Source organism: Bubalus bubalis, chromosome 10 (assembly GCF_019923935.1).
Source record: "Bubalus bubalis isolate 160015118507 breed Murrah chromosome 10, NDDB_SH_1, whole genome shotgun sequence".
Taxonomy (NCBI): Eukaryota; Metazoa; Chordata; class Mammalia; order Artiodactyla; family Bovidae; genus Bubalus; species Bubalus bubalis.
Window position 1 is genome coordinate 85,554,797 of NC_059166.1, and position 20,334 is coordinate 85,575,130.

Genomic DNA, 20,334 nt, shown 5'->3' on the forward strand with positions numbered 1-20,334 from the left:
ATTAAGAGCAGTTTATGTGGACTGTTTAGAAAGATAATTAGGTTTACAATGAACAGATTCTGCTTTTCAAAGTAAAGTATTTTACATGGCGAAGAGTGTTGGTTGGGGAATGGGACTGAGTTCCCTAGAGATGAATGATAAAACCTGGTAATAGGGAAAGAGTGATGAATAGGGGCCAAAAAGGGTTGCTGATTAGCCTTAGCCATCCAAATAAACAGGAGCTGTGAACTTGCAGTGCTGCAGAATTAGTGTGCTTGTCTTCTTTTCCATAATGGTACTTGGCATCTGGGAGCAGGATGAGAGCATATGATGATTATGTTGATAAAAGGTTAGTCAGTGGTGGTTTAGATAGACAAGGAGTAAGAAAATTCAGCCTGTGTTGAGATGATTGACTCCAACGTTTAGGGTAATTTGTAAGGGAAATGAAATATAGTTCTGATAGATTGGTAAGAAAATCAGTGGCCTCTTCTAGAAAATACATTGAACTAAATTTAAAGTATAAGCAGTTTTTAGCTGCCCAAATAAGTGAATTGTTATTCAGATAAATAAAGACTACTAAGGGCTTCCCTGGTGGTTCAGATGGTAAAGAATCCACCTGCAATGTGGGAGATGTGGGTTTGATCCCTGGGTTGGGAAGATATCCTGAAGGAGGGCATGGCAACCCACTCCAGTGTCTTTGCCTGGAGAATCCCCATGAACGGAGGAGCCTCATGGGCTACAGTGTGTGGGGTTGCAAAGAGTTGGATACAACTGAGCGACTAAGCAGACAAATAAGGCTACTTTTTCTCTTGAAAACAAAATAACATTATAGTATGCATAACCATATACATGATGTTTTTAACATTTAATTCTGTTTGTTCTGATGACATCAGGATGTGAAATCTGACTCATAGCCATGTAGCAGTAGCAAGAGAAATTAGAATTCTCTTTGTTGATTCTGCCAAGGACTCCCAAATTCTCCAAGATACTCTAAGTTTAATAATCACCTAATTTCTTTTATCTTCATGCCAGAGCAGTAATCGTTGGTTGGTATATTCAATTGATGCTTCTCTTTTAGCAGGGAAAAGTTTACAGGTCTGCTCTTTAACTCTAAGGTTGTATGAGCACAATTAACCTTCTTCTGTACTGTTGCCCAAGTGTGTGTGGTTTTCTCCTTGCAGAAGTCAACAATTCTTTGTCATTTACTGTTCCATGTTGTAAAATACTTTTCTTCATCATTGACTAGTTCATATAGTAGTTAACAGCTAATCTTACAGGTTTCAGTTTAAATAAATGTTTATGTATATACTTAAATAGTTTAATTAAGCCCTTTAAAACTTGTCTTCCAGAAACTTGAAAGTTGACTTCAGATTCTGCTTTAGTTTTTACATAGAATATAAATGATTGAAGACCCTGTATCTGAGTTGTTTCGTAAAGCTTTCGTGTCAGTAGGTAGGACATTTTTCTGTCGATTTTAAGACGAATTTTAATACCCAAGTGCTCAACAAAGTAGAAAGCCATGTCACAGATCTGTGAAATTTTTCTTGATGAGAATACAAAAGCAAATGTATATACATATTGCTTTTGTATATACATATTTAATTCTTGGGCTTTAAATATGGAGAATGTCAGCATTCATTTTTATTTGTGGAGAATGTCAGCATTCATTTTTATTTATCTGAAATTTGCCTCTCACACTTTTTATTTTGATGAAACTTTGTAGTTTCTAAAAGGGATTCACAAAATAGGGACTTCTTTGGGATAGACTAAGAAGGAAAGGGCGGGTAGGTGATTACCTGCTGTGTAAGAGATCCAGTTAAATTCTAGAAGGAAAGGTCATTGGTGCCATTTCCATAGTCCGCTTAAAAGTATTAAAGAAGTAACAGTGATTCCAGAGTAAATGTCTGATTCAGTTTCCTTCCTTTGCCCTAAGCTACAGAGCATGTTTATCATTTTTAAAGGCACGTGGCTTTATCACTGTGGCTATGGAAAAAGAAAATTTATAGGGTACTTTAAATTCATAAGTTTAAGTTCCACCCTTTATCAAGTCTTTTTACAAGTGATATCTGCACTGTTGTTTTTTCAGGATAGAGAAAAGTTACTTTTTCAGCCTTCTTGGCATTATCTTTTCATTGACAGGATATCTTGACATGTAAGAGAAAACAGTGTAAATTTGATACAGCTCATTTTATTTGGGGATTTATGTAAGCTAAAGCTACATGTTCTTTTTGGTATCTTTATACTCAGTAAACAGATAAATGATAAACATGTCATTTATATTATCATGATAACACATTATATTACTATTAACACGTACTAATGAACATTCTTTCATGGTAATTATGACAATTTTACATTATTGAAAAGTGAAACTAATGATCCATTGCTACCTTTTATATTTGCTTGGCATTAACCACTAGCATAATATTATAATTTGATTTAAAAATGAATTCCAAAAAAAGCATCTTCAGTTTTCAGCAGCTCATATATTTCTTAAAACTTGCGGTTAAAATATTAAAGTAACCCTGTCTTGGCAAAACTCTATTAGCCTTTGCCCTGCTTCATTCTGTACTCCAAGGCCAAATTTGCCTGTTGCTCCAGGTGTTTCCTGACTTCGTACTTTTCCATTCCAGTCCTCGATAAAGAAAAGGACATCTTTTTTGGGTGTTAGTTCTAGAAGGTCTTGTAGGTCTTCATAGGACCATTCAACTTCAATTTCTTCAGCATTACTGGTAGGGTCATAGACTTGGATTACTGCAATATTGAATGGTTTGCCTTGGAAATGAACAGAGATCATTCTGTCGTTTTTGAATGTTGGTACTTTTGATATTGTCCCAGAGGTCTCTGAGACTATCCTCAGTTCTTTTCATTCTTTTTACTTTATTCTGCTCTTCAGAAGTTATTTCCACCATTTTATCTTCCAGCTCTCTGGTTTGTTCTTCTTCTTCAGATATTCTGCTATTGATTCCTTCTAGAGTATTTCTAATTTTAGTAGTTGTGTTGTTTGTGTGTGTATGTTTATTCTTTAATTCTTCTAGGTCTTTGTTAATTGATTCTTGCATTTTCTTCATTATGTTTTCAAGGCTTTTGATCATTTTTACTATCATTATTCTGAATTCTTTATTAGGTAGTTGCCTATATCCTCTTCATTTATTTGGACTTCTGTGTTTCTAATTTGTTCCTTCATTTGTGTAGTCTTTCTCTGCCTTTTCATTATTAATTTTTTTTAACTTATTGTGTTTGAGATTTCCTTTTCCCAGGCTTTAAATGGTTTCTTCCTTTTGGTTTCTGCCCTCCTAAGGTTGGTTCTGTGGTTTGTGTAAGCTTGTAGAGGGTGAGATTTGTGCTGAGTTTGTTTTTTGTTTGTTTGCTTGTGTGTTTGTTTTTCCTGTAATGGGCAAGGCTGAGTGAGGTGGTTATCCTGTCTGCTGATGATTAGGTTTGTATTTTTGTTTTGTTTGTTGTTTAGGCGAGTCGTCATGCACAGGGTGCTACTGGTGGTTGAGTGATTCCAGGTGTAGTAATCAGGTGGTTTCCTTTGTGTGAGTTCTCACTAGTTGATAGTCCCTATGGTTAGTTCTCTGGTAGTCTAGGGTCTTGGAATTCAGTGCTCCCACTCCAAAAGCTCAGGGCTTGATCTCAAACCAGATTTTTAGTCCCAACACCGGCAACTTCCCATAAATCTGCTCTGGAATTATATCCTATTCGCTGAGCCTCTGCTGGCTGAAGGCCAGTGCAACATTCCTGTTGTTTTAGGAGCACAGATACCTTTGCTGTGGCAGAGCACCTAGGAATGGCATGGGAAGGAGTGTCTCGTGGACCAAGACCTGACCTTTGCCGGGGCTTTCACAGCAGGCCCTGGGGCCTGGACTCTGCTGGTTCAGAAGTGGCTCGTTTTAATACGCTCTGACCTAAAGTTACATCTGGTTTCTGGAAAGGGAACAAAAATACTGCATTTGAAAATAGCAGCTAAGCCCTCCCTTAATCTCGGCCCAATCCTAACTTGTTTAAAAAGAATATAGTTAACTTAGTTTTATTTGTGTTTGGCCTTTCCATTTCTTCACTGGGTACATTTTGCATCAGGTTCCTATTTTCCATCTTTGTTCTCACATATCAATTTTTAAAAAAAATTTTCATTTATTTGGCTCTGCCAGGTCTTAATTGTAGCATGCAGGATCTTGTAGTTGTGTCATGTGAACTCTTAGTTGTGGTCTGTGGAATCTAGTTCCCTGCTGCTGCTAAGTCACTTCAGTTGTGTCTGACTCTGTGCGACCCCATAGACGACCCACCAGGCTCCCCCGTCCCTGGGATTCTCCAGGCAAGAACGCTGGAGTGGGTTGCCATTTCCTTCTCCAGTGCATGAAAGGAAAAGTGAAAGTGAAGTCATTCAGTTGTGTCTGACTCTTAGCGACCCCATGGACTGCAGCCCACCAGGCTCCTCCGTCCATGTTATTTTCCAGGTGAGAGTACTGGAGTAGGGTGCTATTGCCTTCTCCACTAGTTCCCTTCCCAGGGATCAAACCCCGGTCTCCTGCATTGGGAGTGCAGAGTCTTAGCCACTGGCTACCAGGAAAGTCCCTCTCATATACCAATTCTTAAAGGAGCATTTCCTATGCTATAATACTAAATTTAGTACGGTGGTCACCCTTATATGGTATTAGTTTAAAATTAAATATGAGAAATTTCCCATTTGCTAAAGAAGAAAGATAAAATGTGTCTATGGTATTCATGTACCAATTTAGACGTGTTTAAAGTTTTTTTTAATCTTGAAATAATTATAGACTCACACAAAGTTGCAAACATAGTACAGAATCCCATGTAGCCTTTCATGTACCCTTCCTTCAGCTGTCCCCACGGGTGACATATTACACAGCTGGAGTACAGTATCAAACTAGGAAATAGACATTGTTGCAGCATTGTTAAGTAGACTACAGATCTTCCATTTTCAACATTTGTACACATGTGTGTGTGTGCATGCATAGTTCTATTCAGATTTATTCCATGTGTAGGTTCAAGTAACTGCCATCACAGTGAAGATGCAGAACCGTTCCATCCCCACCAAGTAACTCACTTGTGCTACCTTTTATATTTGCATGCCCGGCAACTGCCAATCTGCTCTGCATCTCTAGTTTTATCATGTTGAGAATATTATGTAAATGAAAGCACGTAGTATGTAACTTTTTAAGAGTGGCTTTTTTCATTAAGCATAATACCCTTTAAATACATTTAAGGTATTGCATGTCTAGTTGGTACCTTTTTTATTGTGGAGGAGTATTCCATTGTATGGATGGACCAGAGTTTATTTAATCATTATTCCATTCTCTCCATTTTGAACTTACATTTGTTAGGTTTTGAAGTGCTGATTTTCTATTGTATCTTCTACACCTAAAAAGCTGATAAAATTCAGTGCATTGAAATGAAATTGCAGCATATCAGATTTTGCCTGGGAGAATTTACATTTCAGAATATTCTCAGCTGTGGATAGTAATCTTTTTAGTATGATTTGGGTTTGCTTTACGTATCTTTGAATCACAGAATGGACGGTATTTTCAATTATGACCCGTTATTCTAAAATCTCTACTTTCCATCATAGATTCATCACTTTCCATCTGCTTTTTTCTTATGTACTTATAAACCTATCCTATATTTGTGGGATGATAGCAATTTTTTAACATCAGGTTCTTTGTCCAACCATCATTATTATAATAATATTTTAAATAACTTAAATTTCCATTATTACTAATGGAAATCATAACTCTTTATAGAAGTTTTCAGTGAACAAAGAGAAGAAAATTGAAAAATCACCTGAAACCCTGCCACACAGGAATATTTAATATTTTAATATTAAATATTGGGATTCCCTGGTGGCTCAGATGGTAAAGCGTCTGCCTGCAATGCAGGAGACCCGGGTTTGATCCCTAGGTCAGAAAGATCCCCTGGAGAAGGAAATGGCAATCCACTCCAGTACTCTTGCCTGGAAAATTCCATGGATGGAGCCTGGTGGGCTACAGTCCATGGGATCGCAAAGAGTCAGACACTACTGAGTGACTTTACTCACTTTTATGTCTTGTCTGCTTAAAATTCTTCATTAACTTCCCTTTCCAGGTTAAATTCAAACTCCTTAACAGGCATTTAAAATTCTACCCTCTATGACCTTCCTCAGATAAAACCTTTGCAGCTTAATTTTTGTTTTTAATTTCCTGCTTATACTTCATAGTCCCAGCTTTTCCCACTACCTTGCCAAATCCTCAGTCCTAGCAGCAGTATCTATGTATTACTGAAAATAAGTGAATACTTCTCTTTCCCCTGGGCATTAGAACTTTGTTTAAAAACCTTGTCAGTTCAGGTTTTTTTCTGAAATCATGTTGTCTAATTTTAGCTGAAAGTTCACTGTTGCTTCCAGGATTTTTCCCTTATTGCTTATAAGATTCTACCACATTTTAAAACTTTTCTCACTTTTTTTGGTTCCTTCTTTTGTTTCCCCCTTCTCCACTTTTGGGAAATAATCCTCAGATGTTTGTCTTGGTGCCGAGGTTAGAATCATCAAATTTCTTTGCTGCTTGCTTTACAGTTGCCATGTCCGCCATAACTCTTCCTCCTCCATGAGGCCTCGGAGCCCATGTGTCCTTCCTACCGAGGCCGATGCCTGTGCCTGTGTTTTCCAACTCTTTCTTTTCTTTGGCCATTTAAGTGACATTACTTTTGCTTTCATGTCTGTAACTCTTTTAACGTTTTGATTGAAAGACTGTAATGTTCTATTCTTTGGTTTATTATAGACTTTACTAACATTTGACATAGGCTTCTGTAAAGAATGATCATCTGTTCAAGTTCTGCTTTACAGTTTGTTCTTTTTATAAGGAATAGTTTTATCAGTCCTCACATGCAACTTAAACACATTTATGGTGCTTTTAAGAATATTTTCCTGGTAAATTTGATTTTTCTTCTTGTCTACACTGCTTTTCAAGCAATTATTATGTGTACTTGTGTTTCTGATGGTCTTCCCTTGTGGCTCAGCTGGTAAAGAATCCACCTGCAACGTGGGAGACCTGGGTTCAATCCCTGTGTTTCTGATAGTCATTTTAAAAGAACTTAGTTGAATTTGTCAGATCATATTTAGTTTCATATTCACATAAAAATAGATGATCACAAATAATGATTCATGAGATAGAAATTGCCTAAGGATGCTTTCAGATTTTGTTTGAAATTCTGCCAGGAGTTCTGGGAATCGGGGATGAGGGTTGGGGACAGGGTACTGCTTTATATCATAGAAGAGGACAGTGAAGAGAGATTTCCCTGAAAGTAAGATGAAAACTTTCTCTCCTGTAATTTAATGGAAGAAAAGAAAGGTTAATTGGGATAATACACACTAAAGCAAATTGTGTACAGTGTTTTTTTGAGGGGGGGGGGGGCGATATTGTGGGGGATTTTTTTTTTTTTTTTTTTGTATGTGTCAAAATAAAGCAGAATTATAAAATAAGGTTCAGTTCAGTCGCTCAGTCGTGTCCGACTCTTTGCGACCCCATGAATCACAGCATGCCAGGCCTCCCTGTCCATCACCAACTCCCGGAGTTCACCCAGACTCACGTCCATTGAGTCAGTGATGCCATCCAGCCATCTTATCCTCTGTCGTCCCCTTCTCCTCCTGCCCCCAATCCCTCCCAGCATCAGAGTCTTTTCCAATAGTGAACTTAATACATTCATAATATAGTGGGACTTTCTGTTCAGTTTTATTTGGTGAAAAGTCACTGGAAACTGACTTTTAGATAACAGGTTGCCCCCCCTGTCCTTTTCATAAAAGCTCGCATTTTGGTCAAAAAGATGTGTGCATTTTTTTGTTTATTTTCTGTTTTTTAACATGGAAGATAGAATATAAAGCAGACTTATTCAGATACATAAGAAATAATGGGATGACATGATTTTATTCTTTGTGTGCATTCTACCTGTGTTGGTATACTTAAAATTTTATTTTTGTTGTGAATGTAGGTCAGAGCCAAATAGTGCCTTAGTTTTTAGAAGCAGATACTTCTCTGTACCCTTGCTGTTTTAGATCCTCTAAGTACTTTCTAATGTCAGATAAAATTATGTGTGTATGGATTTTGTAACAAATTAGATTGGAATATTTGTAGAGTTCTAACCTACAGCCTTTGAAATGTTCTAATAAATTTCGAATCTGAGGAATGGATATATGAGGTTAATGGTAATAATATATTGTACTCTTTGTATATTTAAAACTTTTTAATAGTAAAAACTAGGGGGGAAGTAGGGGGAGGTTGGTAAAAGAGTAAACTTAGACCTATAAGATGAATAAGAAAAATTAGAGAAGGAAAAAAGTCTAGAAGTTCTTACTGCTGCTTTGGCTAAGTAAAAGTGAAATGTTTATTTGTAAATATAGATATTAATAGGAAACTGTATTCTTTACATTTCTCTTTGAGCTTATGCTTCTGCAAAGGGTAAACAGGTAGTATATGTATTTTTAATGACATCATGCAGCTAAAATTAACTTTTTTCTTATAACTGATGTTGAGTGACTTTGTAATGTATTTAGCTGAAGATAAATGGTGGGAAACTCATGTGTTACAGATTTTGGCTTTGTAGGAGGAAAAAGCATCAGTAAGCTTCCTTTCATTTTTATAGTAATGTAGATAGGATTAGTCACTATTGCATGTTACATTTGTTTTGCAGTTATAGTTTTGTTATTTTAGAAGTTCAGATTCTTTGACAAGATTCCATATAGAGGCTACCTTGGGTAGTGGATAAGGGGCCATAGGTAAATGTTAGTTATTGCTAACATCCTACTTTTCCTGTTAAATGGTGGGCATATACAAGTATTCTTTGTAAGTGAATAATTTATAAAATAAAGCACCTTGTGTAGAGGAAAGTTTCTAACACAAGTATATAAAACATTTTAGTACTTAAAGTTATGAATATTGGGAAGTGGATATAACAGATAAGATTTAAAAAAAAATCTGTTAACTATTTGAACTAAAATTTATAGTTAATTCAATAAATATACATTTTTATTTTAAGGGTTCTGATGACTGTCTTGTGAAAATCTGGGCAACAGATGATGGGAGATTATTAGCTACTTTGAGAGGGCATGCTGCTGAAATATCAGACATGGCTGTCAACTATGAGAATACCATGATAGCAGCTGGCAGTTGTGATAAAATGATCCGAGTCTGGTGTCTTCGAACCTGTGCGCCTTTGGCTGTTCTTCAGGGCCACAGTGCATCTATAACATCACTACAGGTAATCATTTTAATCCCTGAAAAATCCTCTGTGGTTACAGTTGAAAGTAAATTTTAAGAAGTCACCTTAATAATCCATTGTATAAAGCCAACTAAAATAAAGAAAGGAATATTTCTCTTTTCTCTATAAATACATGGACTTTAAATATGAAGGTAACCATGACACTTGTCAAATTGGAGCGTTTAGCCATTATTGTTACTTGCTATTTGTATGTAAAAATAGGTTTATTATTTGGACTATGTTACTCTTATAAAATTGCTTCTTCTTTCTTTTTCAGTTCTCACCATTGTGCAGTGGCTCAAAGAGATATCTGTCTTCTACTGGGGCAGATGGCACTATTTGTTTTTGGCTCTGGGATGCTGGAACCCTTAAAATAAAGTCAGTTGCTCTTTTATTTCTTAGAATAAATATGTTTAACTTAATGGTTGAAATTGCAAAAGTATAAAGTAATCAACAGTAGGAATGATTTTATTTTTCTCCTTGAGTAACATTAATCTTGGCTCTTCACTGACTCCTCACTCTTATCCTTTCCTTTTTGTTTTCATGCTTTGAAGAAAGTTATATGTTAACATGTTTATTTCTTTTTTCTCTTATTATTTTCCCTAGCTCTCGCTTTTTCAGAATATGCCTGTTTTATTACTACTTCTTTTTGTATGCTGCAGTAACTCCTTGTGGTACTTAGAACATAATCTTCAGAGTTCCTAGTTCTTTAGAAGAATTGCAGTTATTTCTGTTATTGTATCTACAGAATAGATTTTATTGTGGATCTAGGGAAATTTAGGAAAATGGAATCATTAAATTTTCACTAAACTATACCAAGGTAGATAGATGCACCCTTCCCTCTGCCCCATAATAGCATTTTGCACTTACGCTTTTACCTATTATGATATTTTGGTTTATCAAAATAAGTTGTCTGGACAATACTATGTTTGGGTTCAGGACACTGAGGCAAAGAAAGGTTAAATGACTTTCCCACAGTTAAAACAGTATTTAAAAATGGCAAGGCCAGGACTTTAACATTTCCTTGCCCTCTGGTTTTGTGCTATTTCATGCTGCCTCTCAAGTGGATCTAGTGGGATAAGTGCTATATTTACCCCATGGACAAATCTGTGAAAGGAGAGGTGATGTTCACCTCCATTTTACAGATGAGGAGACTCAGGTACAGAAATGTTAACTTGCCTGATAATGTCACACTGATAAGTGGCAGAACTGGGAACTGAGCTCAGAGGGTCTGAATCCTAGGCCTTATCTTAAAATATTTCCTCAAATGTACATTTAAAAATAAATTATGTGTACCTGCTTATCTGTTTTTTTCCCTTTAAAAATACTAGCATTTGTTTAAAATGACAGTCTCTATAATTGCTTACATATTCTGGTTTGGGTTCTAACTAACTGCTTGTTTGGCATGTGCCAAAAATTAATAAAAATGTACCACAGTCTATAATATATTAATGAAAGCAGTTCTTTTTATTGCCTATATGATTTCAGATAAATTTACTTAGAGTTAAATTTTTTCTCTAAATAGGTTTCAAGAATGTTTTAGTAACTTTCTCTAGGCTGTATCAGTTATGCTTAGCTATATCAGAGCTAAGGAATAATTATAAAACTTGTTAAAATGTCGGTTAACAAAATATTCTGTACATTTTTCCCCTAAATGATCACAAGACTGAAACCATTCTGTGTTCAGTGGCTGTGGGTAGTGAGAGTTATGCAGTGCACTCTGATTGAAGGCTCTAATTATTTTTTATATTTTTCTCTCCTAATATTCTGAGAAAAACTAGGTTGAAATATGTGTTAAGGGCTTTTTGTATTGGAATATTACATATATATTGTATATGTATTAGAACTGGTATGGGTAAAATCCATAATTTAATTTTTCTTCAGTCTGGTTGATTGTAACCGTAAGCATATAATGTCAGTACTATTAATATAAACATACAGTCTGTAATATAATTATGTAATTAATGTGAACATAGTTAAGTGTGGCCTGTTTTCTATAGATCACTATTTTAAATGAGCGATATAGTTGCTTGTATATTTGTGACTTTTATTTCATTATATATTTGTGCATTGCTGTTCTGCTGTATGAAACTGAGAACCTGTTACATTTGATTAGAAGTGAGTATAACAACTATGTGTCAGGTAGGACAGTGACTTTGTTTCATGTATAGATTGTTATATAATCAGGAACTCCTATAAAAATCTATATGTAAAGTTTCCACATGATCCTGCTGATCATGACACACAATGATTTTGAACTTGTTTTTAGAAAGGGCGCCATCTGTTGCTTCTTATTTTGTCCTTCTGTAGTTATTTTTTGAGGCAGCTGAGTTCTGGTGGTGTTGATCTCTTTGGGATATTTTTTAATTAGTTATTTTTTGTATTACAGTCCAAGACCTGCAAAATTTACAGAGCGCCCTCGACCTGGAGTTCAAATGATCTGTTCATCTTTTAGTGCTGGTAAGATTTTTCTTCCTGACTCTCCACTTAAAAGTTATATATTTGAAGGCTTCTAGTGGAACACATAAAATTTTGGAATATACCTACTGTTGTAATGGAAATCATATTCTCTTGCACGTACCAGGGGGTGCTCATAAATTAGTTTATAAATATTTGAACTTTGCTAGAGTTTAGCTTACACACTCATTTGGTTGAATGTTTTACTAATTAAGTTTTTCTTTAAGAAGACAATAAATCTTTTGTAGGAGGAAATAGTTTCAAATTTTACTGTTAAAGAATAAGTCTTTGAATAATTATCTCATTGAAAGAAAAGTATTTTAAATCTTTTGTATTTTTCAATGATTTTGGGGGTACTTATGGCTGAGTAAAATAGATTGATAGGCATTCGTACATCTTTATTACTTATTTTGCTCCAGATTGTTCTTATTTGCTCTTAAAAAAACAGCTGTATAGCAGTGATGAAATTCCAGTTACATTTTGAGTTTATGTAGCAGCATTTTGAATGGATATTAGAATCTTGATAAACAAATTGTGATCTGGAGATTTTTTCCGGTTACATTTTGAGTTTATGTAGCAGCATTTTGAATGGATATTAGAATCTTGATAAACAAATTGTGATCTGGAGATTTTTTCCAGTTACATTTTGAGTTTATGTAGCAGCATTTTGAATGGATATTAGAATCTTGATAAACAAATTGTAATCTGGAGATTTTAAGTGAATTGATGAGAAAATGAAACATGAATTAATGTTCCTGATACTAGTTCTTTCCACAGTTTACCTTTTCTTTTCCTTCATAATTGTGGTTAGCAGTAGTACCAGAGACAAGTGATTGCAAACTGATGACATGAGTCTTATTTTTGCTGTACCAATATCTAAACATCTTTAATTTCTAGCTTCTCGATTTCCACTGCTACTGCCATGCAGATGGTTTTACTTCTAGTATTAATATAAATATAGGCTCTGCGTATGGTTCAGGGTACTCTAGATGCAATTTTATATAGCATTGTTTTCAACACTGTGGGAGGGTATTGAGTCTGAGAGAGTAAAACTGCATGTACAAATAGCTGTAATGCCTAGTAAAATGTATGTGCCCCACAACAAAGTCGTAATGAGAGTTCAGAGGAGAGGAGGCTTATTGGATTGCAAGCCTGGAAGGCCTGTAGTGAAGGAGTTGGACCTTAAATACTTGGTAGGATTTTAGCAGATGGGAAATAGGGCAGGAGAGGGATTTTAGCAGAATTAAGACATGTTTTCTGATAATATTAACATGATTATGTAATTATTAGTAAAATCATTTGTAGAAGACAGCTTCTATAAATACTGAAAAATTCCAGTCAAAGCTTATGTTAGCAGACTCTTAATTTCAGGTTAGATGTATTATGTTCATTAGGATAAATATGAATAGTTGTAGAATGAAATATTAGTCATTCAGTATATATTATGATAATGTTGCTTACATTTCTTATTTAATTTTCAGAGATTTTGAGCTTGTATTTTACTCATAAATGTTTGCTGTTATTCCTCAGGTGGAATGTTTCTGGCCACAGGAAGCACAGATCACATTATTAGGGTTTATTTTTTTGGATCAGGTCAGCCAGAGAAAATATCAGAATTGGAGTTTCATACTGTAAGTATTGTTGAAATGACTTAGATGAGTATGATGTAAATGAGCCTTAACAGTTTATATTCAGGATCCTCTTTTCTGTTCATTTGTTTGTATATAGGACAAAGTTGACAGTATCCAGTTTTCCAACACTAGTAACAGGTAAAATAATTATTTTTTTTGTCAAATTGAATCTAGTTTTCAAATATGAAATAAAGACAGTTCCTATGGTCAGGTTATAATTAGCTTTGTATATTAATTAGCCACCTAGAATAAAGATCTTGACCAGTTATGATGAAAAGTCAATTTTCATCACATTCCTGTTAATGTGTATTTATGTTTTATCTGTAATAATTTATTTGGCCACTTTTTTTTTTTAAATAATAGGGATTTTCATCCACCCTCATATTTTCTATACATATCAAGGTGTAAGGAAACTTTAGTAAAGACTGGAAATACATTATAATGTAATATTTGAAGCAGAAGTGTTTATTGATAATAAACGTAGATGATATTGTGTGTGTGTTCTCATATTCTTGTTTTAAATTTAAAATTATATATACATCTTGAGTAAACTGTTGAGAGGAAAATCAGTGTTTTTCTTTTGGAAAGTATCAGTTCTCTTTCTAAGGTAGTAAATAGTGGCCTTGAATCACTTTTGAATGTTAGGAGACCTAGCTACATACATTAGAATGTGTGTATGTATATAACATTTTAAAAGCCTCTGGCGTTTCAGAAATTCTTAGATTTGCAGAAAATATCAGGTAGAATAATCTATTATTTAGAAGGCTGTGTAAGGAAAAATGAAAGGTTTTTTTTAGCGTTTTTAAAAATATAACTCTATTGGAAAGTGCGTTTTGGTGAAGCACATGTGATTTTTTTTTTTTTCTTTGTGGGGTGGGTTCCTTTGCAGGTTTGTAAGTGGCAGTCGGGATGGGACAGCACGTATTTGGCAATTTAAACGAAGAGAATGGAAGAGTATTTTGCTGGATATGGCTACTCGGCCAGCAGGGTAAGAGATCACATTTGAAATATTACATAGATATGTCTAGATCTTTTAAAGTTGTAAAGCTGTTTTACAGGTTAGTGTGAGACCCTATAAAGCATGTATCATAATCCTATGTTAAACTGATTACTTTTCTGTGATAATTGAAGGCACTTTTGGAGATGAAAATGTTGACTTTTATAAAATGAGTTTTTGCCCTGTATGAATTAATGATATTCTGCAGTTCAGTTTTGTTGACAATATGATAGTACTATTAGAATAGCTGTACCTTTTACTACTTTTTAAAGAAAACTAGAACATACAGTGTTCCATCTGACACAGGGGTGATGTGGTATATCCAGTGGTTATCTCTAGCCAAGAGAAATTATACTACATGTTGAAATTATCATTTTAGTTTTAATATTTTAACCTTTTTTTTCTATTTGTATTTATGAATAGTAGTCTTGGATGGGGAGCAAAGTATCAGGGCATGACGGCAACAGTAAAAGATGGAGAGTGAGCAGCGTGGCACAGAGGTCTTAGACCCAGAAAGATATTAAAGTCAGTCATATTTACTCAAGCTCATCTGTTACTAAGTATCATAGCAACACTGCAATCCTGATTTTGCTGACTCCATACAGTGATTTTTTGTCATTGTATTTTGTTGGTTCAAATTATTCTTAAATACTGTGTTAAGTAATAGTTATCCATGTTAACGAATGTTAACTAAAAAAATACATTTAGATTTTGTCATGCTGATATTTTAATAAATAATATCATTGTAAACAAATACTGCTTCCATCACTTTCAGCCAAAACCTTCAAGGGATAGAAGATAAAATCACAAAAATGAAAGTAACTATGGTAGCATGGGATCGACATGACAATACAGTTATAACTGCAGTTAATAACATGACTTTGAAAGTTTGGAATTCTTACACCGGTCAACTAATTCATGTCCTGATGGTGAGAAAAAAGACTTAATTTTTATTTGGTATAAACTGAAGCTGGTTGTAAAATAGAATACTTTTGTTAAGAAATAAAGTCTTTTATGTTATCTGAAATCTCTTACTTGCTGGCTAACAGGTCTTTTTGGGAGAAGGCAAATAATTTTAAAATGCAGTTAAACACGTTTGGCTTGGAAATGTAGATCTAGCTATTTTTTTTAATATTCAGGGCTGGATCAGTAAATAGTATTCTCAGGTTTCACTCGATGATAGCAAATCCCTGGACAGTGATTTTAGCTCAGCTTTTTTATTATACATTTGATAAATTTGAAGATTTTTACCACTTATAGAAATGTTGTCATATTGGTGTTTGTTTGAATTTTTTTTTGTCATTTAATATTTATAATTCTTTGACATTTATAAAATATTTCAGGGTCATGAAGATGAGGTATTTGTTCTTGAGCCACACCCATTTGATCCAAGAGTTCTCTTTTCTGCTGGTCATGATGGAAATGTGATAGTGTGGGATCTGGCAAGAGGAGTCAAAATTCGATCTTATTTTAATATGGTAATTATCAGTCTCTTCATTTGATAGCTGTTAAAGATTTGGGGAGTTGTTAATACAGGTCCCCTGCATATCACAAAGGAAATCCATTTAAGAATTGGGGCAGACATTTTTACCTTAAGTTTCAAAAAAGTTATTTATTCCATACTTTTATTAAATGCTAAATTTAAAAGAAAATTGCCTATATTACAATACCTGTTTATTGTGATATAACTAGTTTAGTTTTTGAAATAGTTTTAATAGTGAAACTTTGAAAAACTAACAAGTATGAAATGACAATATAGATAAGAAAAATGTTTCAAAAACCATGTGAAAATTTCATCAGCAGTCCTCCAGTACAACAGAGTTTGATTCAGATATATCAATTTTAAATTAAAGCCAAAGAAACAGGTCTTCTTGCCTTTTATCATTATGGTATGAAGGCAATGGCACCCCACTCCAGTACTCTTGCCTGGAAAATCCCATGGACGGAGGAGCCTGGTAGGCTGCAATCCATGAGGTTGCTAAGGGTCGGATACGACTGAGCGACTTCACTTTCACTTTTCACTTTCATGCATTGGAGAAGGAAATGGCAGCCCACTCCAGTGTTCTTGCCTAGAGAATCCCAGGGACGGGGGAGCCTGGTGGGCTGCCATGTATGGGGTCGCACAGAGTCAGACACGACTGAAGCGACTTAGCAGCAGCAGCAGATATTTCTTTGGGTTAAGCCCTTTTACCCTCTACATTTTGTTTCTTAAATGGATATTTGACGTTTTCTGCTGAGTATTTAAGTTGCAGTGGTTTAATAATATAAAACGTAATGTGCAGTGTTTCATGCCTCTTAACTACTCTATAAAGGCAGAAATGCCCCTCATATGCTGACTTTGTGTACCTAGACATTTTTTTTTTGTCCCTTACCATATATTAGGGATGCCTTTGAGCAAAGCAAACAAAAAGGCAGGCATGTGCCTACTATTTTAATATGATTAAATTAAAAAATCAATTATAAAAGCCTCTAGTAATAAATCATAAAGCAATAGCATTAATATGTGTATGACCAGAATTATTTTGCAAAAAAACTATTTGACAAAAACCAGTCATTTGTAAAATATAATGGCTTGTGAAATTTTTCATAAAAGTGACACTCTACTTGATTGATAATCATTGTAAAGTTACTTCTGTGTAATAAGCAGAATAGGAAAGAAATTTTTATCAGTGAAGAAATTAATTTTAGCTGTTGTCAATATGCCTTAGTCTTCATAAGGTAAGATATAAGATTGGTCAGATTCTTTCCTAAAAGTGTTAATTATTTGGATTACAAATGTTAGTGATAGATGGATTTCCTTTGTGATTATGTATATAGAGGAGAATTTTTTAAAAAGTAAATCCTTAACTATGCGCGTGAAGAATTTTTTCTTCTCTCCTTCTCTGTCCTTGTGTTTCTAATTTGCTCCTTTTTGGAACATCTCTGTCAAATAAGGAAGTCCTGTCTCAGTTTGCCTTTATATCTTCAAATGAACACAAATTGTGGGCTACACATGTTAGTTTCATATTTTCAAAGCTCTCTGATGTATTAGTAGAGTGTTTGGAGGGAAAGGTTTCTCTCATACTTGAATATTACTCTCACCTTTCAGTTATGAAGGTGAATTTTTCCTCATCAGGTAAGTTGTTCACAATAATACTCCACCTTGTCCATAGATCAAGAATTACAGCTTCTTAAGTTTGAAGTGACTTGCTCTTAGACCATTAGAAGTTAGTGATGTAACCAGGAGTAGAAGTCAGCCATATTACGTTATATACTCTGAAATTAGGCAAGGGGTTAGTTTCATTACTGCCTTAAAAAGTATTATTTATTTAATAAGAGTTTTAGATAAAGCTATTTTCCTGTTCTTTCTATGAATAAGATAGAAAAAAGCCTATAAAGGATGGAAGAAACAGATTTTTGTAATAGAATTGGATGATATCTATAGAATCTTCAAACTATGAGAAAAGAAATAGCCTTTTTAAAAAGGGTTAAAATATCTTGCATTTAAAAAACTGGAACTTGAGCTACCCTTCATTTTGTTAAAATACAGATACTCCTTTTAACTTTTTGCATGATGTTTACAGCTTCTAAAGTATTTCTACTTCCAAAATGCGTAATACCTCATTTGGGTCTCATGAAACCTCGCAGTATAATTGGGGTAGGTTTTATTGTTACTGGTTTTATGAATGGAGAAACTGTACAGAGATGAAGTGATTTGCCCACGTTTACCCAGATCACTAAGCTATCATATGGGCACTTGGAGGTTAAACCCATGTTTTTTGTCCCCTGCTAATGTGTTCTTAATGCTATGCTGTCTCTAGTTATGGTTGGTTGTTTATATATAGCTAACTTCCAGCTATGTCCAGTTAGTAATATTTCCAGAAGGAAAATATTTTCATAATGATAGCTTTGAGGTAGATCTTTTGAGATCTTATTATTTAGCTTGATGGTTTTTTCCTGTCTCTTAATTTATAAGGTATCTAAGTGCCCTACTTTTTGCTCTTCACTCCTTTGTTTATTTCATTTTTTTTTTTAATCTATAGGCAGATAGAAGATAAAGCATCCAGCATTGCTATTAAGAAAATAAAAACCATTTGAGGGAGAAGTAGAAGCTTGTGTTCACTATCTGCTATCATGAATGTTGAGTTTTGGCTATAGTTATAACTCTTTGGCTGTGTGTAGCTAATCAGTAAGTTTTTGAGTTACTAAAATAACATAAAAGTTGACAAGTACAAATTCAATCCATGGTATTAAATTGTATGTATTTAATTGTATTAGATCATAAGTTCAATTTACTAAACACTTTTTGAACACCATGTAGAGGGACTCATTATAGGGCCTTGGATGATTTAAAGGATGAATAATTCTAGTGGAGTATACCCCATTTTTTAGACTAGAAATGGTAAAAGTTAACACAAAGTGTTGAGATTAAGTACTGTTTCATGTGAGTTTCAAAATTGAAGCTTAGAATTTTCCATCAAGCCAGAAAATAAGGGATGTAAATTGTACCTTTAAAAGAACAAAATTTCTGTATACAAATTCTTAAAAATATCAAGTATATTTTGAGACTACTGCTTTGAATTTTGTACTTGAAATTTACACCTTTACAAAATGTAATGAAATCATGTGACAAATAATTATTTTGTATTAATCAGCATTTTACTGCCCTTTTCTTGCCTGTTAACAAAAATTTAAAACATTTTTTTAAAGTAAAAAATCTTATATCTTCAAAGTATCTTTAAAAATCCACATTTCACATAATTATAATTTAACAAATTTATTAATAAAGGTAATAGATTTTAAAATAAGAAAACATTTTAGTATGGCACATAATATCCTTCAGATAAATATTCTAATTCCTTTTTTTTTCTGTATCAAGCACAATTTTTAAAATCTTTTTAAGACCACCTAAATCTGTAAACAGATTAAAAGATTTAAGATTGAGAATTGAGATAAAAATGTTTTAATTCCTTGTCTGCTTACATAATTCCCTAACTTATTTCAAAATCTTATAAATAGATTCTCAACTTGCTGGTGGTATTGTCTAGAAAAACTGATGGGGTTATTTTCCTTACTTTTATTGCTAGCTTTCCTCTTAATAGAGTATCTGCATGATAAAAGCACTTGAAGGGGTGTGTGTTGGGTTTGTTTTTGTTACTTCTAAGAAGTGTATGAGTGAGATGGTTTAACTCAGGACAAAATGGAATAGACAGTACATGCTCTGCTCTCTCCTGCCCCTCTGTTTCATCTTTTAACTAAAAATAAAATAATCTTAACATAAACTTTTAAAAGTATTTGTTGAAAAAGCATACTGTGTAAGGAGGAAAGTTTGAGCCCTTTTCTTTTTTTAAAGAACCAGAGAAAGAAGCTAAAGAGAAGATTAACATGAGATAACTTTATTTTTCAAAGAAAAACAACAAAAAAATACTAATTCTAGGCCTTAAGCTTTACTTATTTATGTTCATCTAAAAACTTAGTCAGTTATTCATATTTCAGCTGAACAGATCCTATGTAACTTAAGTATTCTGGGCAAAGCTTGAGTATTTTGGGATATTTTATTGAAGGTTGATAGTAAGACTATTTCAAACTAATTGCACAGAGTTGAGCAAGCCCACATTTTGTCTTTGGCAGTGGCAGGAGATAAACTTTATCTTGTTTTGATAAGGGTTGTTCTGAATTCTAGTTAAGAGGCTCTAAAGTCCTATTAAATGTGAAGAGGCAGATAAATTAATCCTCCAAATAACTTGAAAATGTGTACAAACTCTCTTAACTAAAGTTGAGGACTTTTGTAATATTCCCCGTTCTCTGAAAGAGATAGGCAAGTTTAGAAGTTTTAATATGACCATAAATGTTCCTAAAAACAGAGTTGTTTTTATACCCCTTTTTCTCTTTAAGTTATTACAGTACAGCTAAGTTTTAAGTACAACTTTAACTAAATGAATATTAAGTTGATATGCAAAGATAGGAAAAGAGACTTTGAAATTTCTTAGTACTAGGACATTGGAATTTGTAGATCCCATTTTAGTAGCTTACGTTGTATGT

At 34.0% G+C, this 20,334-nt stretch overlaps 1 protein-coding gene across 7 annotated transcripts in view; it reads left to right on the forward strand.

Moving 5' to 3' along the window:
* The window catches only part of LOC102406632 (pleckstrin homology domain interacting protein), a 136,029-nt gene that overhangs the window by 45,335 nt on the left and 70,360 nt on the right, over window positions 1-20,334 (forward strand). For all 7 annotated transcript variants that reach the window (XM_025294849.3, XM_025294847.3, XM_025294848.3 and 4 more), the window contains 8 exons: window positions 9,007-9,228; window positions 9,506-9,606; window positions 11,618-11,688; window positions 13,216-13,316; window positions 13,414-13,454; window positions 14,206-14,304; window positions 15,089-15,242; window positions 15,657-15,791. In XM_025294849.3, the coding sequence (XP_025150634.1) occupies window positions 9,007-9,228; window positions 9,506-9,606; window positions 11,618-11,688; window positions 13,216-13,316; window positions 13,414-13,454; window positions 14,206-14,304; window positions 15,089-15,242; window positions 15,657-15,791 (924 nt within the window). The remainder of the gene's footprint in view (window positions 1-9,006; window positions 9,229-9,505; window positions 9,607-11,617; window positions 11,689-13,215; window positions 13,317-13,413; window positions 13,455-14,205; window positions 14,305-15,088; window positions 15,243-15,656; window positions 15,792-20,334) is intronic.